At 42.2% G+C, this 24,658-nt stretch overlaps 6 protein-coding genes across 13 annotated transcripts in view; 2 read left to right on the forward strand and 4 right to left on the reverse strand.

The window, feature by feature from the left end:
• LOC6534124 (venom dipeptidyl peptidase 4) overlaps window positions 1–2,437 on the forward strand; it is a 72,708-nt gene extending 70,271 nt beyond the window's left edge. For all 4 annotated transcript variants that reach the window (XM_015194969.2, XM_015194968.2, XM_002094772.4 and 1 more), the window contains 6 exons: window positions 30–483; window positions 537–757; window positions 818–987; window positions 1,051–1,211; window positions 1,275–1,480; window positions 1,545–2,437. In XM_015194969.2, coding sequence (XP_015050455.1) covers window positions 30–483; window positions 537–757; window positions 818–987; window positions 1,051–1,211; window positions 1,275–1,480; window positions 1,545–1,661 — 1,329 coding nt within the window. In that variant the 3' untranslated portion in view covers window positions 1,662–2,437. The remainder of the gene's footprint in view (window positions 1–29; window positions 484–536; window positions 758–817; window positions 988–1,050; window positions 1,212–1,274; window positions 1,481–1,544) is intronic.
• Window positions 2,438–2,510: 73 nt separating this feature from the next.
• Window positions 2,511–4,246, reverse strand: LOC6534126 (G-box-binding factor). Its single transcript, XM_039373950.2, has one exon. The coding sequence runs from the start codon at window positions 4,244–4,246 to the stop codon at window positions 3,278–3,280; it is 969 nt and encodes a 322-aa protein (XP_039229884.1). The 3' UTR covers window positions 2,511–3,277.
• Window positions 4,186–11,881, reverse strand: LOC26535532 (transcription factor GAGA). 4 transcript variants are annotated; one of them, XM_015194973.3, is made up of 6 exons: window positions 11,680–11,881; window positions 8,630–9,095; window positions 8,186–8,521; window positions 7,893–8,030; window positions 5,868–6,349; window positions 4,186–4,324 (listed from the first exon to the last, which is right to left on the reverse strand). In XM_015194973.3, exons 1-6 carry the CDS (start codon window positions 11,869–11,871, stop codon window positions 4,262–4,264), a joined length of 1,677 nt encoding a protein of 558 aa, XP_015050459.1. In that variant the 5' UTR covers window positions 11,872–11,881; the 3' UTR covers window positions 4,186–4,261. The 4 variants fall into 4 exon arrangements, with proteins under 4 accessions (XP_015050459.1, XP_015050458.1, XP_015050460.1 ...); XM_015194972.3 differs by having other exon boundaries at window positions 7,770–8,030; XM_015194974.3 differs by lacking the exon at window positions 4,186–4,324 and having other exon boundaries at window positions 5,494–6,349.
• Window positions 11,882–12,010: 129 nt separating this feature from the next.
• LOC6534127 (tRNA-splicing endonuclease subunit Sen34) lies at window positions 12,011–16,906 on the reverse strand. Its single transcript, XM_002094775.4, has 6 exons — window positions 16,772–16,906; window positions 16,628–16,714; window positions 16,216–16,476; window positions 15,919–16,026; window positions 15,527–15,860; window positions 12,011–12,108 (listed from the first exon to the last, which is right to left on the reverse strand). The coding sequence occupies exons 1-5, from the start codon at window positions 16,818–16,820 to the stop codon at window positions 15,538–15,540; spliced, it is 828 nt and encodes a 275-aa protein (XP_002094811.1). The 5' UTR covers window positions 16,821–16,906; the 3' UTR covers window positions 12,011–12,108; window positions 15,527–15,537.
• Window positions 16,907–17,284: 378 nt separating this feature from the next.
• LOC6534128 (alpha-1,3-mannosyl-glycoprotein 4-beta-N-acetylglucosaminyltransferase A) lies at window positions 17,285–23,046 on the forward strand. 2 transcript variants are annotated; one of them, XM_039373949.1, is made up of 4 exons: window positions 17,285–17,659; window positions 18,396–18,457; window positions 18,541–18,635; window positions 19,053–23,046. In XM_039373949.1, exon 4 carries the CDS (start codon window positions 19,234–19,236, stop codon window positions 20,998–21,000), a length of 1,767 nt encoding a protein of 588 aa, XP_039229883.1. In that variant the 5' UTR covers window positions 17,285–17,659; window positions 18,396–18,457; window positions 18,541–18,635; window positions 19,053–19,233; the 3' UTR covers window positions 21,001–23,046. The 2 variants fall into 2 exon arrangements, with proteins under 2 accessions (XP_039229883.1, XP_015050466.1); XM_015194980.2 differs by having other exon boundaries at window positions 18,541–18,599.
• A 12-nt stretch (window positions 23,047–23,058) lies between these two features.
• LOC6534129 (alpha-1,3-mannosyl-glycoprotein 4-beta-N-acetylglucosaminyltransferase B) lies at window positions 23,059–24,639 on the reverse strand. Its single transcript, XM_002094777.3, has one exon. The coding sequence runs from the start codon at window positions 24,629–24,631 to the stop codon at window positions 23,105–23,107; it is 1,527 nt and encodes a 508-aa protein (XP_002094813.1). The 5' UTR covers window positions 24,632–24,639; the 3' UTR covers window positions 23,059–23,104.
• Window positions 24,640–24,658: the final 19 nt, after the last annotated feature.

Consider the following 24,658-nt stretch of genomic DNA (forward strand, 5'->3'; position numbering starts at 1 on the left):
TGATAACTTATTGGCATAATGTTCTTTAGATTTATAGTCCAGAATCGAGCACCGGTTGGGTGGATCTCTATACCGCTCCGTTCCGTAACCGCAACGGATCCCGTCTGGCCTTCGTCCTGCCCCACAACAACTATAAGCACGTCCAGCTCCTGAGCTCCACGGTGGCCAGTGCCGAGCCACAGGCGCTGGAGCCCCTGACCGATGGCAAGTATGTGGTGGACAGCATCCTCCACTGGGACGGAAAGAACGACATCATCTTCTACACGGCCAACACAGAGGATCATCCAGAGCAGCTGCATCTGTACGCCATTCGGGCACTGGCCAAGCAGAGTCCCAAGTGCCTCACGTGCAACCTTATCAAGTCCGGGGATGTGCAACAGAACTACTTCTCGGCCACATTCAACGACAATAACCACATTGTGATCACCTCTCAGGGACCTGGCATTCCAACTACCCATATTTACGAGTGGAAATATGAAAACTGTAAGTTTATATTATTATACGCTTTTTTTGTAATATCTAATCTCGTTGTTTAGCTCAAGTCGTCATCTCAAAAGTCCTCGACTGGGAAACCAATGAAAGTCTGCGTGCCAAGCTGAAGGGCGTGGCTCTGCCCTCCCACAAGATCCTTACCGTAGACATTGACGGTGGCTTCCAGGCAAAGGTGCTGCTCCAGCTGCCGCCCAACTTGGACACCAGTGGCGCCACCAAGTATCCCATGCTCGTCGATGTCTACGGTGGCCCAGATTCCTATTCTGTAAGTTCAACTAGAGCTCTAAAAAAGATAGCTAGTTTTACATATTTGTAACTTTTGTAGGTTACCAACAAATGGATGGTGGACTGGGGCACATATCTGAGCTCAAATCAGTCTGTGATCTATGCCAAGATCGATGGTCGTGGCTCCGGACTCCGCGGAGAGAGTCTTCTCCATGCCATCTACTTGAAGTTGGGCACTGTGGAGATCAGCGATCAGATCAACGTAACTCAGTAAGTAGTTGGCAAAAATACTAATTACACTGATTATTATTTAAACATTCTTCTGTTTTGTAGAAAACTCTCCACGCTGTTCAACTACATTGATCCCGATCACGTCGGCATTTGGGGCTGGTCATATGGTGGCTACGCAGCTGCCATGGCTCTGGCCAATGACGAAGCCAAGGTGTTCAAGTGTGCCGCATCCATAGCTCCAGTCACGGATTGGGCTTACTATGGTGGGTCTACTCATTCGCACACTTTACTAAACTTTACTAACAATGAATATTTTTGGCCAAAAGATTCCATTTACACAGAGCGCTATATGGGTCTTCCCAATACGAATGAGGTGGGCTATGCCAACTCTAGACTGAGCACAATGGCCGTGAAGCTGAGGGGTAAGAAATACCTTCTGGTACATGGCACATTGGATGACAATGTGCACTACCAGCAAGCCATGATATTGGCCAAGAATCTGGAGCGTCAAGACATTCTCTTCAAGCAGATTGTGAGTATTAGCCTATATAGCAGGGCTCAGAGGGATTTTTCATTATAAATATTTTATTTTTTAGAGCTACGCTGACGAGGATCACGGTCTGTCCAATGTGCGACCCCATTTGTATCACTCCTTGGATCGCTTCTTTGGCGAATGTTTTGCCAGCAGTCGCCTAATGAAAAGTGCCAAATAATCAGGGCAATAATTGTGCAACATAAACATTGATAAAAAAAAAATAACACTGACATAATAGACATTACAGTTATAATTGCCAGATAATATCTAATGATTAGCTATGTTCTGAGATCATTTTTCAGCCGCTTCTAGAAAAGTGAGAAACAAAAATTGGTACTTAAAAATTGAATAGATTTGCAAATTAAACAAGAACTTTAAAATACTAATTAATCAAACAGCTTAAGCTGATGCAAAGTTCAAAATGCTTAAACCGAAAAGTTAAACAAAAACTATAAACCAACATTATGCAGGTCCAAAAGTGTTATAAGATAACTTTGAACAATAATCTTTTCAAATTGCATTTTAAGACATTTTTATCTTAAAGAGAACAGAAGAAATCAAACAAACAATTAGTTAAAATAGCTGCAATTAATGGAAAACATTGTCTAGCTAGTGCCTGATTACATGCTAATGAAAGTAAACATTTTTGTAGATATTGCAATTCAATTACAAATTGTGTACTCAAACACCTCCAAGCGCCCCAATTTAAGCTTACCAATCGTAGGACAGACATTTTAAATGGTAACCGCAACGTGTAAATTAAATATAAAGCAAACCCAAGGTAGTACGTAATTTTTGTAGCTTTTTAGTTTGCTACTTGTAAAAAAAGTAATAAAATTTGTAAATAGTTAAAAACGATAGCTGTTAAATGGCTTTTTGTATATTAGAAAACCACATTGTGTATAGGCAACCGTTACAAAGGCAACAAACAATAAATAGATAAAACAATACAAATCCCCACTCTCTTTCAATTGCTTACTAAAACGTGACAGACTTTGGCACCCCCAGAAAAAATGGCACAAGTTTCTTATGTTTCTTTCAGTACACAAACCGGCTCACTTTATTGCCTTGGCCCCAAATACTGGGTTGCAAGAATATGTTTCTCCTGAGGAACAGACACTCAACGGTCTATTCCAAATGTAATCCAAAGGGCCCTCGTTATCAAACAGTTCTCAAACAATCGGAGTTGAATTGATCCTTGCATACATACATGCGTATTATGTGCGAAGTTGGTTTCTCTACATTGAAGTGTATATATCGTACAATTGATTACGTTTGTTTGTTTTGATCTTTAACTGACAATAACTTATAGAATAGATCGTCAAAGGTTATTTAATATCCGCATTTTTCTCAACTAGCAAGTATGTAGAAGCGGTATTTGTATAGTACAAAAATAATCTTTATTAACTTTTAATTAATTGAATTTTTTCCTTCAATACGTTACTTTTAAGATGAATACTTTCATTAGAAAATATTTTTCTACTTGTCCGAAAATTATATACAAATTGAAACATGGTTTTCTAAAAAGTCCACGTTACTAAGATTATTAATAAGGTTGTATTTATGTACACTATCTGAATTGGTATTCCGCAAAATGTGTGCAATTGAAACAGGTGATTATGTATAGAAAGTTAAGTGGGATAAATAACTTAGGATACAGATACATTTTTTAAAAACATTTTCAAATTAAAGCTTTGTCAAATTCGATTCTCCTCTTGCACACATTTTGGGTGCCCCAAACTTGTATATAGAGTGGCTAAAACTTATGTCACTACGGCTTAGCACTAACTTCTTCTACTGAAGATACACCTCTTGGACAACTTCATGATGTGGCTGCTGTTGCTGCAAGTCCTCTTGCATTTGCAACTGTTGATGCTGCTCCTCGATCGTTCCGCTATCATCGTATTCGATCAACTGATCATCCTCCGTTTGTTGGTGATGGTCTATGATTATGTGCTCTTGATCCAACTGATGGTGATCCACCAACTGGTGCTCTTGGTGATACTCATGTTGCTGCTGATGCTGTTGCTGCTGCTGGTGTTGACTGTGGTGATGATGCGGATGATGGGTAAACACCAGTGGCGGTGGCGACGTCGATGTGGCCATGTGCTCATGGATCGCTGACGTGCCACTTGGTGTCGATGGTGTGTTGGCGGTGTTTGTGCTCTGATGATAAGTGGCTTGCTGATTTCGAACAATATGACCGGCGGCTGTGACATTGGTCACGCTGGCGCGCTGATTTGTGCGCGTCAAGGTGACTGTCACCTCGGAGCCCAGTCCGGCAAACGAAACAGCTGGCGTGGATGGCGGCGAGGAGGATGAAGCTCCAGCTCCTCCGCCACCAGATGATGATGATGATGCTGCTGCTGCTGCTGCCGCCGCTGAGGCTCTGGCCTGGAGTATCTTACGGGTGGGCAATTGAGAAGTACTCTGAGTGGATGCGGTGGCTGATGCTCCCGATTGTGGCACATAGTTGATGAGCAGGACACGTTCGCCGCTGGTCGTCTGCGCCGCATGACCGCGCAGTATACGACGCTGCAGTGTGGATGTGGTTCCTGCTCCAGTACCAGTTCCAGTCGATGATGTCGATGTTGCTGGAGTGATGCTTCTGCTGTGGCTGCTGCTGCTCAATTGAGCTGCTGCTGCTGTGCCGCAGTTGTTGCTGCTGTTGTTGTGGCTCGAGCTGCTGGTGTTATGCTGCTGCTGCTGCTGCCCGCTACCGCCTCCTCCACCGTCTCCTCCTCCTCCAGGGCCGCTGGACATATCGTTGGATCATCATTACGTATTGTTACCGCCTTTCAAAATGAAAACCTTCTTTACCAAAATGTTCTTGTTGTTGCCCTGTTTTTTTGAATGATTTTGATTTGTTGGCGGATGCATGAATGATTAGTTTTTACACACAGATGTAGTGAATTCAATTGGTTAGATGGCGTTAAGTTGTTATTAACGTGGCAGCGAGAAAGAGAAGAAGACAAGATAAAAACGATTTGTTAATGATTGCTCATGTGTTGCAAAATGGAATACACTGCTGTGGAAAATGCTTATGGTGTGGATGAGTTTTCGTTGGTGCTGTGTAAAGTGTCATTAGTCACTATTCGAGTTTTCGTTAAGTTGCCGTCTTTATTTTTCATGTCAAGAGTCTTGCAATCAGGAGAAGCGAAAAACTAATAATCAAAAAATATATATAATGTTCATTCATGCAAATAAATACAAGAAATACTTAAAAAAATATAAGAGTTAATAGCTAAAGCAACTATAAATAAATTAATTAAAAATTATATTTAAAGGGCCATCACCGAAAAGGGCAAAACAAAAGAAAATACTAAGAATAATTTTGTTTAAAAAGGTTTTGTTTTATTAAACTTATCTTTTGTAAATTGTTTTAAATAAAATTAGATTTTATTTAAGTATGTAAGACGACTAACAATAATTCAACCAGTTAAGGTAGAAGAAATATACCCTTTCGTTCAAATTTATATAATTAAATCATAAGTCCCAGGAATGTATTTCATCTACCTAAACTAGTACAACGGGGTCTAAATTTCAGGAAAAAATTTGCAACTATTAAAATTAAGAAATATACATATAAAATTGGTTCAATTTAAACATAGAACACCTAATTCTTAAACAAAAAAGAAAGAAGAGATATCGAATTGATTACTGATTGATTACTTGAGTGGTTGTTGGTGGGCAGACACAGAATCGGGTTTTTAGAAACCATCTTGAGCGAACTCTTTTATGATCAGATCAAGTCCTTTTGAGCTGCTTAAGTAAATCTTTGTAAATCAAGGAGTTGTATACTAAGTGTATTTATAATTAATTAATATTTTTTGTATCAAGGTGCAATCGTTCATGGCCAGAATTTGACCGTGAGCAAGGGATCCTTGTGGGATTAAGGTGTTTAACTGATCTGCAGGACTTCAAAGTGACTAGAGGTCCTCTAGCATTGGGACATTTGTAACACCATACAAAATGATAATATTTATAAAGTATGTAAAATATGCAAGTAATTTCCAATAACCATAGAGCACTTTAGCGTTTATCTAGCAACAAAATAAATTGTAGGGGGGGGCAAATCAACATTTAAAGTCATAAAATTGTACAACAAAATGGTAAGGTAAACAACTAAATATGCCTTTCGGGCTTTCTAAAACTAATTTAGAATTCGTCTACGCATTCCGCAAAGAGAATATTTAAAGCGTTTAGCAAAAACCCAAATTAATATTTGTATAGAATAGTACAAGGTGGATCTAAGACTTCGGTCCGATCAGAGCGTCTGTTGTGTTTGCTGTTGCTGCTGTTGTTGTTGCTGCTGCTGTTGCTGCTGCTGTTGTTGCTGCTGCTGCTGCTGTTGCTGTTGTTGTTGAAAGTCAGTCATATTCACCTGATTCAAATTGCCAATGATCTGATGGCCCTGCAGCGTCTGCACCTGGGCAATCGAAAGCGGAGCTCCACTCTCGCTGCCATCGGATTGAGCCACTAGTTGCTGCTGCTGACCTGCCGCCTGTTGCTGTGCGGCAGCCGCGGCTTGAGCACTCGTCGTGGCCGTTGTTATGTTGCCCGACGAGTCTATGATTTGGTGATGTTGCAGCTGCTGTTGCTGCTGCTGCTGGACTTGCTGCTGCACTTGCTGCACCTGTTGTTGCACTTGTCCGCCCGTCGCACCGCTCACTGTCATTGCCTGCTGCTGTTGTTGTTGCTGTTGTTGTTGCTGCTGCTGCTGGGCATCCGGATCCTTTTTGACCTGCACACCCTGCAAGGTGTGCAGGGATTGAACCGTCTGGACCTGTGGCACACTGCCAGTGGTGCTCAGTGCTCCACTGCCTGAACCGCTGGATCCGCTGCTAGACTTCTTGCCACTGATTGCTGCAAGGAAGGAATAAGTTGCTGGTGAGAAGGTTGCCGCTGGAGTGAGCCCAGGTACACAGGGGGATAGTAGGAGTAATACAGAGCGAGAGGACGACACTACAGCAACATCGCTGGCCCAATAGAGAAACAACGCGGCCTTCTAGGACTACAGCCAAAAAGAGGTCATGAAAATGTGTGGATTGTGTAGGTGGAAGGTGTTAAAAAGAACGCAAGACAAAACAAATGTTAATATGGGTTAAAATCAATGTGAACAACAAATAAATTAGAATCAAAAGATCTAGTGAAAACAAGCATGTAGGTTATTAAAACGATACAAAAACAACGTAACAAAATTCAACGTACAATTCAAGACTTTTAAATACGAATATCGACCTGATTGTCAATTCTAAATCCGCAAGATTTGCTCCAATGAATTTAAGATTCAAGAAACTCTTTCCAGAGGAATTACGAAACATTACAGAGATCAGTACGAAGTTAGTAGGTTTGGAAATCGACCAACAGTATTTTCTTGCAACTAAGAGAAACAATAATAATAAACAGCCAATTGCAGTAAATTAAAGTCCGTGCCACAGGCAAAGATTAATTTGGTTTTTGTTTTTGTTATATAAAAAAATATATAATATTTTATTAATTAAACAATTTGTAATATAATATTTAAAATAGAGAAACTTAAACCGATTGCGATCCTCGATTGTAATTGTACATTTAATTTTTACAACAATTATTTGCGACACTAATTAGATTATTTAAGTAAGTAAATCGAGTATTCATTTACGTGGAGACATACGGAATTCTCTCTTTTTCCTTTTCTCTGTGGTACAATATGCAAGAAAATACTGCATAAGAAAATGTTATATGTTAAGAAGCGCAATTTTGAAAAGTTATGCAAATTAAAAACTTACGCAGCAATTAATTATGAAAAAATTAAAAATGATACAGGAAATGAACACAAATCCTTCGATCAGATCACGGGGAATTTGTTTGTTTGCTGATTGTTATTTACAAAACGTTTTCGTGAGTGTTATGCAAGGTGTTGGTTTTTTTTTTTGTTTTTGGAAATGTGGATGATGGTGGTGTCGTTGGTGCGTTGGAATGATTAAAGGCTCGGCTGGAGGTGGCTACTGCGGCTGCTGCTGTTGCTGCTGCGGCATAAATACTTGATCGCCCACAATGTGTATGACGTTCTGCATGCCCTGCTGTTGTGCCTGCTGTTGCTGCTGCCCAGTGCCGCCCCCGCCGCCCTCGTGTTTGATGTATGCCTGTCCACCACCCGCTAATGTTGCCGTTGTCAAGTGCTGTTGATGTTGCTGCTGCAGTTGTTGCTGTTGTTGCTGCTGGGGCAGCACACTTTGGGCCAGGATGGCCGGCGCCCCCGCGGCCTGCGGTGCATTTGATATCACTCTTGTTGGCGTCGTACCGGATGATTGTCCTCCTGCTGATCCTGCTCCGCCTGGTCCATCACTGCCCACTGTGTTGTCGCCCTCTGCCGTTGTGTTCAGCTCCATGCTGGAGTCTAGGGTTGTATCGTTACCGGACTTACTTTTCTTCTCCTTCTTCACGCCGGGTTTGGCAAAGTGCCGCAGCTCGAGATGGCGCCGCAGGTTCCGGGATTGACGAATGACAGCATAGCAAATGGGGCAAGTAGCAGGTTGTTCAGATTGTGATCGCGAACGTGGTTCTGCAAACGGAAAAAGATCGTTCTTTAGTACTAGGACCACATTGTGGGATGGTATATTAAGTATTCAATGACTCTAATAATGTGGACTCTTCTCAAATTCCAAAAATATACTTCTAATTAGTAATCATAGTTCATACACCCAAATTAAGACTCACTTTCTGATCCGGGCGGATGTTTAGCGCGTTTAGCCTTTGGCGTGGATAAGCCGCTTGTTGTATTGCCACCAGATGAACCAGTTGCTCCTTGTGCCGTTGTTATTTCGCCAGTTGCCGCATTTGCAGACGTTACCGGTATCATGTTGTTGGGGTCCATGGTCACAATAGTCTCTACTTTTTGTCCTTCGCTCTTGATGATCGGTGTGGACGATAGCAGTTGGCCCTCGGCTCCATTTTCGCCAAGCACCTGTTGCACGGATCCAGAACCGTGGGAGGAGGTCGGTGTGCCCATGATCGTTTCCATTCCTTCAACTTTGCTTATTTTCGGTGCCGTAGCTGCACAAGGAGGAAATTAATGTCATTATTGTTGGTCGTTTCGAATGCTTACTTAATACGTTGAGTTAATAAAACCAAATGTTATGAAAAAAAGGGGGTTTAACTTACGTGACATTTTCTTCACGCGTGGTTTGCGCTTGCGTGCCGGGAGAAAAGCCTGAATCACTGCCTGGTCGTGTTTAGCCGCGTCGGTGGTCACAATTGTCTGCTGTTGTCCTGCTGCGTTGGTCTGGGTCGTTGCCTGGAGGATCTGGCCCTGGTGATGGATGTCCTCCACCACCTGGGCATGAACCGTTTGCTGTGGGGCCGTGGCGATAGTCGCAATCAGTTGGTCCTGGTCGTGATGTTGCGGAATCATGTGCTGCAGTTGTATCGAGTGCGTGGTGTAGTCGTCCTTGGTCACCGTCTGCGGGGCCAGTCCCTGGATGTTCAGGCACTGGGCAGCCTGCAGTAGCGACGGCAGTTGGGCGTGATCCACGCTCACCTCCCCGCGGTACACAAACTCCAGCAGCGCCTCCAGATCGTTCGCATTGACGCCAGCCAACATTACTACTGGATGCTTGCATGGTGTATTCTGTAAAAATTAGGACAAATTTATATAACAGATAAGTAAAAAATGGTGTGAAATGTTGATATATTATCAATTAACTATAAAACGATATCGTTAATATTCCTAGAGCACTAGAGGCTTTCTTTTATATGGGAATTACACATAGTCACACAACTAAAGGGATAATAAAGAGTTATGTACAATAGTGTAAATAGATTTTAGATGATATAGAACTATTTTTATTCTCCATTTCTATAAATAAAATTAAGTTCGATAACCAAAACCAGTTTCTATAAATCTGCTAAATGAAAACTATAAATCTTTTATAACGTTGTATCATTGTATCGCAGTATAAAATTCCATTTCTTGAAGGAAACGTGTTTATTTAAGGGTAATTGAAAATATTGCCCTTCTCTATAAGAAAGCTTTAGAAAGTTGGAAGGTTCTTCAGCCAACGTTTCCCTTGGCTTAAACTTCATCGTGGAGAGTTCTGTTTGTTTTGAAAACGTCTCGCATTTTTGGCGTGAATTGAGAGGCCTGTTCGTCAGTCCGCCAAACCAAATAAAAACAATAACAAAAACAGTCGGACGGAGATGGAAATAATGGAAACTCGCGGTGCGACGCGTCGCTCACACTCTCCACCGCTCACGCACACAGTGACACAGACAAAAGACAACCGGCTTTTACTTTTGCGCGCTCTGCACATTCTGCATCAGGATTTTGAGGAGATTTCGAGATGCTGAAAAAGAAAACAGAGCAGCGCTTAAAGAAAGAGCGCTTAGCAGTTCTTCCGCTCCCTCTCCCACTCCGCTCCCGCTCCGGACATTTAATTAGCTAGCACTACTCAGAAAACAACCCCTCTCCCTTTGATTTCTCCCTTTCCCTTGCCAACACCAACCCCTCATCCAATGCCAATCTCTTTAAATGACACTTCCCCTCACACTCCCATTCGCGCTCTTTGAACTCTGCCACCAACCAACCTAAGTCTCGCTCATCGATTTTTCAGAGTTGCATTCCATTTGCTGTTGCCGTGGGAGCAAGGGAGAGGGAGCAAGAGCGACAAAGAGCGACCGCCATGTGTTTTTGCGTGCGTGTGTGAGTGTAACGAGATCAGTACATCTTGTACATTTTGGACTCTTGCAGAGTTCACAGCCGCATTTGGTTCCGTTCTTTTTGTTTTTTCTTTTGACATTTCCCCAACGGCGGCTCTGAGCGGCGTTTTTAAAAATTACGCTCTGTTTACTTTTTTCACGGCCCAGGAAAGGAGAGGAGAGATGAGGAGCGGAGCGCAGAGTAGCCGCTGCCGGCGTCGCATCAGGTGTTTTCATTTCGCTGGCCGCGCTCTGTTTTGGTCAGTATTTCCATTACGATAGGGCCACGCATTGAAGACGGTCTAAGTTTCATACTTTAGCGCACATTTTGCACTATTTATACAGTGGCGGAAAAGCACCAAAGTTAAAGTGCAAATGCAAATGGAAATGCAAATGAGTTGTTAAAAAGTACAGTATCGCAAAGCAGCTAAGGAAAAAATGGGAAAAGTTGCAAGCTCCATTTAAAAGTGCGCCCTCCTAATATGAAATGCTAAAATTTTAGGAATACGGGTCGGATTCGATAAGAGGGAAGCGATTCTATTGAATGGCCCAGACAGGCTCGATAATCTTTGGTACAATCTGGCTTTAGACCCTATGTTATAAATATAAATAGAAAATAAATGAATTAGATAAGTATATCAAAGTTTAGGTACTTTTAATTAGGTAAAGTTTTCGTTCTGACTGAATTATAAATAATATAATAACATTTTAGAGATAAAAATGATTTCTTCTTTTACCAAGAACCATATGGGACAATAGAATATATTTCTTGGCGACAGATAAAATATAAATGGGAAATAAGTAAAAGGAATACAAATTGAATATGAAATATAGTTGTATATGTATCCATATCCCCAATATTTCAAGTTCCCCCTAGCCAGTGCCAACTGTACAGTTCTGCCTGTGAAAAAAGAGGTCGCGCTCGTGTGCACCCAACAACAACAGCAAGAACCAATAGCGAGACGAAAGCTCCAACCATCCAACAACTACAACAGTTGCCGCGCTGCTTTTTGGCGCTCTCGTTTGCGCTCGCTCTAACACATGCGAACTAAAAGTTGGCGCAGCAGCTTTCGGCTCTCCCCTCTCTGTTCCACCCCCGGGGGCCAAACCACTTTTCTTTCAGCCAAACCAACTGGTTCTCTCGCTCTCTCCCTCTCTGTCTGCGCTCTGTCTCTACGTCTCACTCTCTCGTTCTCCGGTGAACTTTGCAACAAGAAAAAGCTGATAAGCAAGATGGGTGGCGGGAATGCGGGGGGCGGAGCCACTCATTCAACTCAATTGACAGTGGAAAACTTGTACAAAAATCTCTAGACAACTTTTGGAGCGGAGCGTGAATCTGCGTTATTTATACATATGTATGTATTTGCGTGTGACTGTCTCATTCTCTGCGCTCCACACATTAACCTATTTCTGCGATTGGATTTCTCTGTTTACAAACTGTACGCCACGTTTGAGGTTATGTACAAGCTCTCTTATTGAAAGGTGTTCTGGGCACTTTTTCCGAACCGAGCACTCACCTTTAGCAAGTCCAGCAGAAAGGGGGAGGCGGCGCACAGGACAATCTTGTGGGCGGGAAAACTTCGCCCGCCGGCGGCCAACGTGCAATCGACGAGGTCGCCATGGCAGCGCAACAATTGGATTGCCGATACGAGGCTGGTGCCGTAATCGCCCCAGGTGAGCGAATACAGCGAATTCATTGGCAGCGACATCAAAGCGGTCGCGTCCAAATCCAACAATTGTTGTTCCTCCCCAGCGTTGCTAGCGTATTCGCTGCTATTTGTCTCCAACACGACGATTTATGTTAAACGGTTACGGGGAAAATTCTCTTCAAGTTGGGATTTTTCGCGAAAATCCCCTTTCTACTCCTCCTCCACAACGCCACTGCTTTTCCAACTCCCCTTGCTCTTCCTCTTCTTCTTGCTGCTTGGCGCGCTGCTTTCTCGAAACTGAAATGAAAAATAGAAAAGAAAAGAGTACAGAAGTCAGTTATTAGCTCTCTATCTCTCTTTCTCTCTCGCTCTCACTCTCCCGCACTCACTCTCTCGCACTCTTTGCGCGCGAGAGCGAGACAACGCATGTGTGTAGGCTGCTCACAGGAATTTTGTTGTTGGAGGAGACTTTTTCACAAGGGGGACTGACTACTAGTATGAAATTGATGTTTCAAAAATCGTTGCTGCCCACAAAATCACACAAAAATAGCGCGCCACATTTAAAAACGCCAACAGCACACACACGCGCACGAACTCAGACGGACGGACAGCAGACACAATCACATTTTTTAATACACAGTACAGTCAAGCCATGAGACACGCATTTAATTTTTTTTTGTCACTCAGTTATTTTGTGCGTTTTATAATCATGTGTCTCTTGATATTGTTATTGTTTTCCCGCTCACGGAGCGCACTTTTTTTTGTTTGTTGGTTTGGTTTTGGTTTGTGAAATTATCTTCTCACCGGAGCGCAAAAGAAAATTTCAGTGGCTGTGGGTGATTTTGTGCCTTCTCTTTCTCTTGGCCGTACGCTTTTTTCTCCTGCTTGTTTGTCCGCTCGCCAACGTTGGATAACTCGAACTGAGACTGAGTAAATGGTTTCGATCGAATTTCGCTGCTCCGGCGCTGCCAGCGCGGCCAGTTTTTCAGTTCTCTACTCGGGGGAGAAAATGTGTAATTTCTGTGCTGCTGGTGGTGGTTGTTTTGAGTGGTGGTGTGCGTGCGCGCCTGTATCTGTGTATCTATGAGAGAAGTGACCTGCCTGGCAACGCTCTTTGAAGTACAGTTGTCGAGCGGCATTGCCAGATGGAGCGTAGGAAGAGTATTTTTAGGCTGGAGAGGAGAGCAAGACGCAAGACAAAAAACGTCGGCAAGATAGTAAACAAAACTATAAAAGGTGGTAAATATTGAATGATGGAAATATTCTGGGCCGACTTCACGGACGAAAAACACATGTGGCCGACCGGTCGGATGGAATAGTGTGTGATAAGAAAAAGGTCAACGGGATGCAGAGGTTCCGGTTCCAAAACTATCGGATCCGGGATCAACATTTTTGCCAGCTTATAATTATTAAGATTAAATTAAACATATGGCACAGTTAAAAATTTATTTATATAAGTATTAAAAACGTTTTCAAATTATTGAAGGCAAAATATCGGGCAATTGTTTTAGAAACAAGTTCCGATATTAGCTATTATTAAAGCGATAGGTAGATTTTCTTGGTGCGAGTCCTTAATCGAACCATTTATTATGAATGATCACCAACATCCAAAAGGTTATTGATTCCAATAATAATAAGTGGATAAGTATCATTTCTACTGAGGTTTACAAAAAGATCAAAAGCTTCAAAGAATCTGATAGGTTTGGAATACAATTTACATGTATAATTATTGGTGTGTTTATTTGGAACCGGATAAAACATTTAATTCAAACTTGCAAATTCTGTTTGGATTCCTCTTTTGCTCCAAAAAATCAACAGATCCTGTGAAAGTAATAATAACAACTGGTAGAAAAGCCGGCTCGCTCTTACGGTCTACATTCTCTTTCCTCTGTATCTGACTCTCCTCTCTCCTTGCCAATCCAATTCAATCACCTGTTACTTTTGACACATCTCAGAGACCGAGACCCTTACAGGGCAAAAACATAAAGCCAGTCTCATTCTCGTATGCAGATCAAGTCCAGCTTAAGAGCGGAGAGACTCCGCGATAGGGAAGTTAGTCGAATTTGGAACCGAGGGAGAGTGGCACTTTTAGTCAATGCTCAGAGAAGAAAGTAATATAAAGTGAGCGAGTGGCCAAATTTTTAAGATTACAATTTTCTCTGTTTTGATGCTGCTGGGCAGGGGGATGGGGCCATGAGAAATGCCGTTCGAAAGGCCCCTTTAAAGTTCCAATCGGCGTTAAAGCAGTGAGCATGTTTCATGTTTCTCAGCTGGCAATACCGACCAACGGAGCATGATGTGAGAGGGAGAGAGAATGTGCCAGGCGGGGGGTGGTGGTGGTGGTGGGTGACTAGGCAGAGTGGATGTGTTGGTCGGGGCGGGGACGGGGTAGAGGGGCGGAGGAATGAGTTCGAACTAAGCACAGTGGGATGCAAGTTCATAATAAAATGTATAACTGATTTTTGTGAACAAATTGTTTGAGAGTAATTAGAGAGGGGTATAGCTTGGCCTATTTTTAAAAATGAGTTCAGCTTTATTTAAGCTAAAGTATTGGAAACTGTGCAATCAAATTAAAGTATTATGTTTTATACAAATTTAAAACTACTAAACGAAGCATTTGTCCCACTGTGCGCCAACCCGACTGTATGAAATTCGAACGGCGCGGCACGACTTTAGCCTGGCCTTCCCCACCGCGCCTTATCGCGTTGTTTCTATTTAAAAAAAAAACTGAATATACTTGAAATGAACGCAAAACATGAAGAATTCAGCACAAATTTGTTGAAAACAAATACGCAAATGTATGCGACTTATTTGCCTATCGCCGTCTGCCTATATACATATGCATGTATGTGTGCTCTGGCGTTTGATGGGGGCCATCGAATTATAACCTCATTTTGTTTAGCTAATTAATTTAACAAAATTTAATGGAAAACGACGAATGACTCCCGCCCGAAACCCACAACAATGGACCCTGGACGGAGTGGCGAGCAAACATCTCGAGTTGGATGTCGTGGTCATAATAAACCGATTTACCATGTGCACTGTGTACAATTTCCAACTGTGAGTGGGAGAAACCGTTTCTGGCGCTGCTCCTGCCGCTCAGAGCGAGACGGAGAAATGTGGAGAGGCCAGCAAAGAAGAGGGGAGGGGCGGCGGGCAAATGGGGGCGGAGCGGGAGCGTAATGTCACCGGCATTGTATCCAATTTCCACTAAAAAATAAACCCAATTCGGCGCCAAAAACAAAATCCGTGCTCACGAAAAGCCCACTCTCTTCCTCTCAGTCTTAAAAGCAAAGTAGATTCTTTGGAGCCAAAATAAATACACTGGTCGAATTTAGATGTACCCTTTTGAGGGTAACATCTTTTTAATGCCTGACTGAAATTGAGAAAAACCTACATAGACTTATAAAACAAGTTTCTGGCAACTAAAATATTAATCTTACTTTACTTTAGTTAACTTTTGTTGCTAAAAGAGAGTGTATTTGAGTTATCGTTCATAAAAATTTAGAATGTGGAAGGAAGATAAGATTATAGGCTTTCTAGGGATTACTTTCTTTACTGGCAATCAAATTGTTTCCTTATGATTGTATGATCATAGGCTTGAAAAATAATGATGATGCTATTTCTAAGTTTATAATTTCTATAAATTCTGATAATTTCAAAGTTAACAGAAGCTGGTCTTCCTGTTTCATGTTCTTTTGCTACATCTACTTGCCTGTGGTTTTCTCATTTGCCAGGATTGCACCATGCGACCGTTTGGTAATGGATTTCCTCGTCATTTGCAATTTCGTAGGCGAATACGCAGCTTTTGTTGACAATCACCGATAGACGAACTTTGGCTATCAGTTCCAGGGGCTTAATTACAGGTGTCTCGTGCACAATCACAATATGGGAGGCGTGGTAGATCATGGGATCCCCGGGGTAAACCAGAAAGTCCGCTCCAAATGCATCTCCGGAAGTCACGTACTTCCCGCGCTTCCACAGATCTTTAAAAACACGGTATTTCAGGGAAGTGGTGTTGACAATGGGACCAGTAACTATTTGCGCAGCTGTTGGTTGTAGAATTGAAGTAATCTTATAGAGAGATAATGGTTTTAATATATCTACAGTGATCTGTGGGATGTTCACAAGGCACCTCCACCAAGGCATTTTGGCGATCGAATCTAAAATTCGAAGACATCTCCAATAGAACATCGTTGGCAGTCAGAGCGGCAGCTAAAAGTTAAGGTGCACAAATGATCTTAAAATTCTTTCTTTATGCACATTTAAAAAAATTTTTTTTTTAGTAAGCTAGAAGAAAAGTAATTCTTAATTTAGGTGAAATGCCACAATAATACGTCACCTTGCTAAACGTATTATTCATATTAGGTTTATGAAATTAATTTATTAGTTGTGTCTTATTACCCATTTCATTTTTCCCCTGCTTAAGTAGCTTTTTGCGTTTTCCCGACAGAATCTTATCCATGTATCGCTCAGTTTCCCGTAGTTTCTCCGTTTTCAGTGCTTCCTCCTGTCCCAATAATCGGGATTCGAAATCTGCCTTGCACTTCTCCAGTTTCTCGACTGTGGGTTTAGCCTTTAAATCCTTAGATTTATTAACTAACTTTGCTATATTATTATCCAAAAGCAATTGGGTTTCAAATTTACTAAGTTCCACGGGTAGAGCTGAAAAGAGTAAATAATTTAAATGTGGTATCTTAAGGAAGGTTCAATAGGAAGGTCCCATAGCTGATAAATAATCTTATAAAGTTGTAGTTATATACAGCTAGTGCTGGACGTGTACGCTAAGAAAACCCTATAGAAATGGATAACTTACTGGATTGATTGGGACTCCAGCCTTTTGTGTTCGCTGTGCCCACTGGGGCACCCATTATGTGATATTTGCTACGCAGTTCCATGTAATCTGGGCAGTAAACGGATTTAGTTCAATTCTAATCTTATTGGGCTTTTAGCGACTCACCATCTACGTTAAAAACGAAGCCAGTACCGTTTAGCAGAGTTAAATACATTTTTGCAAAAATCTTTTGTTATTAAAATGCGGCTAGAGATGGGAGAAGTTCAGGTACCTGTTGTTCCTTTAACATATGTTAGCCGAAGCTCATTTAAGAGATGCCATATTTCGTATATAACGGAAAATGGATTTTAAATCTTTTAACGCCCAACACTTAATAACACATCATAAATTATATTCTTTATTAATGTATATATGACAAAGTATACATTTATATACAACTTATACAACTTATTACAGTTTTTTATTATTTCAAGAACGTCTTATTATTGCTTACAATAAATACTACAGCTCTTACTCCCAAATATGAGCAAAATATTATGTTAGCTCCAGTTTCATACCAATTGATTGCAATTAATATTTAATGTTTGTACGAAGGCGGCACTGTTAACCATAACAGAATAGTGTGACCATCGCATTTGCCACCGACTGTCTGGCATCGCACCAATGCCGATAACGATTGCTTGGTAGCAGCCTGATCTGTTGTTTTTTTTGGTCGGGGGGCGTTGAAACTAATTCCCCGCTGTATTGTATATAACATTAAACAATAGCACGGCAATCGAGTGCTGCAATAATTTACATCACTTACATTTACATAACGCACTCGGCGGCCAATCGTAAATATGTAAAGACAACGAGAAACGCGTGCGAACGAAAACGAATGGCGAAAAAACGAAGAGCACACAAAAAGGGCGAAAACTGCGAATTGGCTACAAGTAGCAGCGTACGAAATCTCCCCAGATGGATAACTAAAGTCCACTGCGTTCAATTTGTTCCTATTTAAGTGCTTATTAATTAGTTAATCCATCTAATCGCCCACTTGAGCTGCAAACAAGTGTGAGTAAATAAGGGTGTGCTTGTGCGTGGGTGCGAACTTTTCGCTGTTCCTGTTTATTTACCTATTTATTTTTTTATATTTATTTAAGTTTTTGACCCATTGTTTACTTGCGCTGCGTGCGCTAAACGAAGTGCGAAAATGTATATCTGCACATTGTTAATGTTCACACAATGCCGAGTGCCGATCTTCGATATCGAATAACTGATACCCGGTGTGAAAACGGGGGGTAACAAATTGTATACATTGTACATCAAAATATTGGGTGGGAATTTTAAGTTTTGTATTATAAATTATAAATCTTGTTATAAACTGGAAACAAAAAATAACTTTGAAATGAATAACTTATCATTGTTCCCAGTTTATAACAATTAAATACCGAATTGAATGTTACTCATAAATTTGTTACAATTTAATCTTGTTTAAATTTCCCTAGTAGGAATGAATGACTTTTAAATGAATAACTTATCATTGTTTCCAGTTTCTAACATTTACATACAAAATAGAACGTTACTCATAAATTTGTTAACCTTTAATCATGTTTAAATATGCGCTTAGTAAGCGCTAATAGTATCAGTTTTTTTTTAATAAATAACTTTGCAGAAAGGCTAATTAACTTGGCCCTGCAAATCCTTGGTGAATAATAAGTAAATCCCAATGGGATGGCCGACTAGCCCAAAACAACCGCCGTGCTAAATATACCCCATTTTTGAGCTGCCAATTTCCTTCCACTTTCAGACCCACCGATCGAACTTCTGGCGGCGAGGAGGAAGAAGATAGCTTTCCGGGCTCTTGGCCATGTAAGTTAAGTCTAGGTCTACTGCCTGCCAACGTCTCGAGTGCACAGTACATAACAATTATTATTATTCTAACTCACGGCCAGGTCATGTGGCGAGAACTGCGACAGCTGCCACCACCGACGACGTCGTTAATCCAACCCGGGTAAGGCAAAAGGCGGCTACAAAGAAGCGTTAAACGGTGCGACCTTCGGAACCAACCCAACCCCCCACGGGCCTCCCCACGGCACTCTTCAAAAAAGCCAATAAAATTAGCAACTACACTTGGGTTTCATAGAAGAAAGCACACACATGCGAAAACACATATGCCATCCTTAATATAGGAAATGTTTAGAACAGTTTTGATAGGGCCAACAAATCAGAAAAGAACAATCTCTTAAACCTATTTCAATTTGAAAACAATCATAAAAGATGCGATTGAACTCTGAACACGCAGGAATATGTTGTTAAATAATTATTTAGCACATATTACATATATTTACATATTCATTACTTATTGCTTAACACTCTACTCTATTTTGAAAGAATTAGCATGTACATATTATACTTGAATTAATTTTTAGCAGTGTAACAACTAAATGCCTTGCTTTTGTTGCAGCGCCTGCATTAGTCATAGGAGGAATGAGGATGACAGCCGGCCCAAGGGAACGCCACCAGCACAACGAACCAGAGACCGAGCCAGAGCGAAAAGCCAAACCAGAAGTGAAAGCAAAGCAGCCCCAAGGCAAACAGTTAGCTAATTAATACGACGGCAAGTGGAGGAATCCAGGGCAGAGCGAATGATGTTTAAGATTAGGCAGCGCAACTGCATGCTGATAGTGACGGCCCTGGTGCTGGCACCATGCATAGTGATCCTGATGGTGATGGGACCCGAGTTATCCACCGAACAGTCGCTGACGCAGCGCCTGGCCGAATGCCATATGCGACTGCAGTACTTGGAGTCCATGTACCGTGCCCGACAGGAGGACGTAGCGCTGCTTTCCCAATACCTCGGCCAGTTGCAGAGCGTCAATGTGACGGGAGCCAGTGCTCCACCGCCGCCGCCACCGCTGCCCGTGGTCAATCTGCTCGACGGACTGAGTCCCGAGGCCAGGCAGCTGCTGAGGAATGCGTCGCATATCAGTAAAGGTGGCAGTGCCAATGGTTCGATGGCCAGGAGCCAGAATATACGGCTTCCGAATGCCTACCATTTCCTGCCGCATCTCCTGGACGATGCGGGCTCCCTGCGACCAGCGTACTTGCAAAGCAAGGGCCGTTCGGATGTGAGCATTGTTCTGGGTGTGCCCACCGTGCGGAGGGAGAAGCAATCGTACCTCCTCGGAACCCTCCACAATCTCATCGAGAACATGAACGACGAGGAGCAGAACGAAACACTGATCATTGTCTACATAGGAGAAACAGATATGGAATCCGTGCAACTTATTGCCCGTCAAATCGAGGCCAGTTTCGATCAGCATGTGGAGAGTGGACTAATTGATATAATAGCACCTGCAGCTAGTTACTATCCGAATTTCGAAAGACTTCGCATCACACTGAACGATCCTTTGGAGCGCGTTAAATGGCGTAGTAAGCAGAATTTGGACTTTGCCTACCTGATGGCCTACGCCCATTCGAAGGGGACCTTTTACGTTCAACTGGAGGACGATATACTGACCAAGCGGCAGTTCATCACCACCATGAAGAAATTCGCCTTGATCAAGAGCGCGTTGACGAAACCCGATCAACCAGAGTGGTTTGTGCTAGACTTTTGCCAACTAGGCTTTATTGGCAAGATGTTCAAGAGTGCGGAGCTACCCTACCTGATCACCTATTTCCAAATGTTCTACAATGACAAACCAGTGGACTGGCTACTTACGTATTTTATCGAGTCCAAGGTTTGTCGAACGGACAAGGATCAAAAGCACTGCAATGCGGAGAAGGCAAAGTACTGGCAGCATTTTCGAAAATCCCTTTTCCAGCATATTGGTACAAGTTCATCGCTGAAAGGGAAAGTTCAAAAGCTGAAGGACAAGCAGTTCGGCAGTAAGGTGCCGCAATATTATGCCCATACGCATAATCCACCGGCGCTGGTGAAGTCCAACATAGCTCCGTATAAAAACTATGTGTTGCAGCGAGCGTACAGAGGAGAGTCCTACTTCTGGGGCTTGCTGCCACAGCCTGGAGATCTTGTGCAGATTATATTCGAGCGGCCCACGCAGCTGAAGCACTACCTCTTCCGCAGCGGCAACTCGGAGCACCCGTCCGACAGGTTCTACAACACGACGGTGGAGCTCCTTCCGGCTGATACGCTGAGCGAAAACTCGTCCGTCTGGAGCAACTTCAACACCACAACGGACGGCTACCTGGTGGTGGGTTCGTTCGATAGCTTAGGCGTGGCCGAGGGCCTTTTGGATGCAAAGATTGGTGCAATCAAGGAGCTGCGCCTCCACGTCCACAGTGACAGCGAGAACTGGGCCCTGCTCAGCGAGATCGAACTACAGGAATGGGGCGGCGATGCTAAGTCCGAGGACAATGCCGCAAAGCCACGGTATGTGGGGGGTAGCTGATTGCTGCATCGCCACCGGCAGCGGCAAAACTGGCAAGAATAGGAGCAACAAGTCCTGCTAAGTCCTCTGCCCTCCCATCTCCAGTTAATGTCTATACTAATGCCCATCCACAATTTGTCTATGTCTGTTGGGATTGTGTCGATTTCGCTGAGATACAGTCGTGGGAGCAAAAAGTAATCTTATGGAAATTGCCTGAGAAACATTTAGGAATAATTAAGATAATTTTTCAATTGTTGCCTTGAAGAATATTTTTTCCCACGGATAGGCAACCGTATCATAAAAATCTTAAATGTTTTGGTGAAGAATTCGTTTTGCTCCCAAGACTTTGTCATGGTTTTTGCATAGATGCGAGTCGATCTATCCTAATAATTGTACATCTGTGTGTATATTTTTCGAATGACGCTTTTACCCTCAATTATCTCAGTGTGTAAATAATCTCTCTCGCTCTCCTAACCTTAAGTGATTATTCTTAGCTATAAGGCTCAAGCATGGCTGTAGACCAATTGCATTGCCATACATCCCCAGAACCAATTTGTTAGGGTTTCTTTAACTTAAGCGTTACAAGCCTCAGCAATATGATTGGTCTACAGTCTCCCAAAAGTCTTATTTACTCCCAAGCTGTCGGTATATATTTTTCGCATAACCATATGGATTTGATATATGTACTCCAAGTGCCCCTTCCATTTTTTATGGTGGTATAATATATTTGCTATAGATTATGGAGATCAAGTTGTGGGCTATGTAACTAAGGCGATTTCTTGGTATTCCTATGTTTGATTATAATCTTTTCGTTCATTTCCTTTAGTTTTAAGTGTTAAACTCATTTTATCGGTAACCCAGAACACATTCCAATTTATTTTGTTTTCATTTTCTGAACCTCCAAGTGATCAAGAATCTCGAACCCGCTGAAATCTTATCGATCAATTATGAATTAAGAAATATTTACATATTGTTGCACACTTAAGTTTAATCTGTACCGTTGTACATTTGTTAAAACTATTCCTTTACTTTAATAAATTATCTTAATATTATGAATTCACCCATCATGCTTGTGTTAGTTTCACCGGTAATATAGCCACCTTCTTGAACATGAAGCCATAACTACATAAATAAATACAAAATATGCATAAACATAAACATTGAACCATTAAATAACGAAACGATTTTTAGCATTGTTGCTTTTTTACTGTGATTTGTTAATAATTTGTGCATAACAATGAACGAGGTATATACCTAAATTATATATACACGTAAATGTAAAACAAACAACTCTAATTAGCTATTGTAAAACGAAATTCCAAAAAACAAAAACAATCATTCATAAGAAAACATTTTTTATATACATACGATCCATTTTATGATTGGTTTAACTAATTGGAAACGCCAAATTTTTTGATAGACTATGAAAAACTGAAAACAAGAATGATGATTGTTTAAACTTGGTTCCTGTTGAGTAACGAGAATTGCAACATATAGTGACATATATATATATTTACGACTTTGGTTCGATGCATTGTGATGCATTTTTCACTTTCTAGAGTTAATCCGATTTCAATTCGTATGCCACTGTATATAGAGTAACAGATATACAGATATTGTAGACTGCTTTCGATAAACTGAACAATTGAAACGAATGTTTTGCATATACTTACTATTGCATAAATGTACGAACATAAATATATTTTTATATACTCCTGTGTTATGTGTGCGCGGCAACTAGCAACAATAATTTACAGCACCCGCTCTCCCCGAAACACTCATTTTGCCAAATTGCAACCAATTAGCAAGCAACAATAATAGTGGATAGTGAACAATCGGAATTATATATAAATATTAGCTGGCATTATAGGCTTCCCCTTCCATGAAACGACAACACATAACGATCGTAGCTGAATTATTACAAATTACAATTTTACAATATTCATAAGCCGTTGGGAAAACTCAAAACTTAATCGAACAAATCAACAAATCAAATCAAACATGAACAACAAATATGCGTGTAATGTGTGTATAAGCTTAATAAATAACTCAAGTATTTGAAATTGACGTTCAATGTGGTTTCTTAATTATCTTCCAAGAGAATGGTTTTAGTTTATTAATTACTTTACAATAAGAAAACGAGTAGAACCAATACCATTGTGGATCGTAGCTCGGGGCAAGAGGATCCACTGGAAGCCCAGAGGAAGCGACGGAACCAGGTGAGCCCCTCGGGCTCCTCCTTTATGTAGTAGTACATGTATTTGAAGGGGACCTCCGCTTTCTCATCTCCGTCTGCAAACGGTTGGATGGTGTGACTCATGACGAATCCACACTGGCTTGTGGAGGAGCTGTTGGCCACCAGTGTGGGCGATTCCTTGACCAATTCAATATTGAACTCGGCCAGATTGTGGGCTGTTTCTTTGGCATTGCGGATGTGAATCTGGGTCTTCTTAAACTGATTGGCTATCAGATACTTCATCATCTTGGGCATCCGAGGCATGTAGATCCACATGAAAGTTTCCCCCATTTCCAGGTCGAGCTTCTGCTTCAATAGCGCGTTCCGATGGGAGGAGATCAGGTTGACAGGTTGTCGCAGATGCTGCATGCGCTGCCTTCCAATGTTCTTATTGAAGAGTGCATCCTTTTGATACTGCTCCTTCTCCGCCAACGACGACTGTGCACCCATATGCTGGAACTGGGACTGCGCGGAGCGAAGCAGTCTGGCCTCAAAGTCCTGCTGGCATTCCGGTTCGGAAACGCTATCCCAGCGACAGCTCTGCAGGGTCACGAAGCTCTGGAGCAGCCAGTCGATGGGCTGGTCATTGTAAAACAACTTTAGGTAGGCCACGAAGGAGTTGAGAACGGAGGTGCGGAAGAGCTTCCCGATGAAGCCCAGGTCACTGAAGCTCATCACAATCCAATCGATCTGATGGGCCATGCGAAAGCTTCCGTGCAGCACTGCAAACTTATGGATGTAGTCCAAGAACCCAACGTTCGCCATCACATCGTCCTCCAGTTGCAGGTAGTACGCACCCCTGCTCTTGGCATACGACATCAGGTATATGTAGTCCAGGTTCTGCTTGGTCCTCCACTGCACCCGCTGTGCATCATCATCCAGAGTGATGCGGAGTCTCGAGAAGTTGGGATAGTAATTCAGCGGTGGCGCAATGACGTCGATGAGGCCAGCTCGCATGTGCGTTGAATGATTCGCTTGCAGCTCCTTCACTATGAACTTGGCGAACTGCAGCTTGGTTTCGCCCACGAATATTACAATTAGACTATTGTCGCGCTGCTCCGGAGTCATGCGATGGATCAGACTGTCCACTGTTTGGAGCACATAGTTCCTTTTGGGTCGCAGTACAGTGGGTACTCCAATCACGAACTTGACACCACTCCTTCCGCCGCCAAACCGATATCTGGGCTTTAGTTCCGGATTAGTTACTATAGTCTCCCAGTTTCCATTATGATTGATGCTCTTGGCAAACATTCTTTGGTCTTGTTTTTTCACTTTGGTCTTGTTGTTCACTACTCTTGGCTCCACTGGCTCAATATTGGTGATATCCATTCCAAAATGCAGCAGAGCACTCACCAGATATGCAACTATTATAATGCCTGACAGGCAGGTCTTCCAGCGAAAGCTGATCACCTTCATGATTCGATGTAAAATCGACACAAATAC

This window comes from Drosophila yakuba, chromosome 3L (genome assembly GCF_016746365.2).
Source record: "Drosophila yakuba strain Tai18E2 chromosome 3L, Prin_Dyak_Tai18E2_2.1, whole genome shotgun sequence".
NCBI lineage: Eukaryota > Metazoa > Arthropoda > Insecta > Diptera > Drosophilidae > Drosophila > Drosophila yakuba.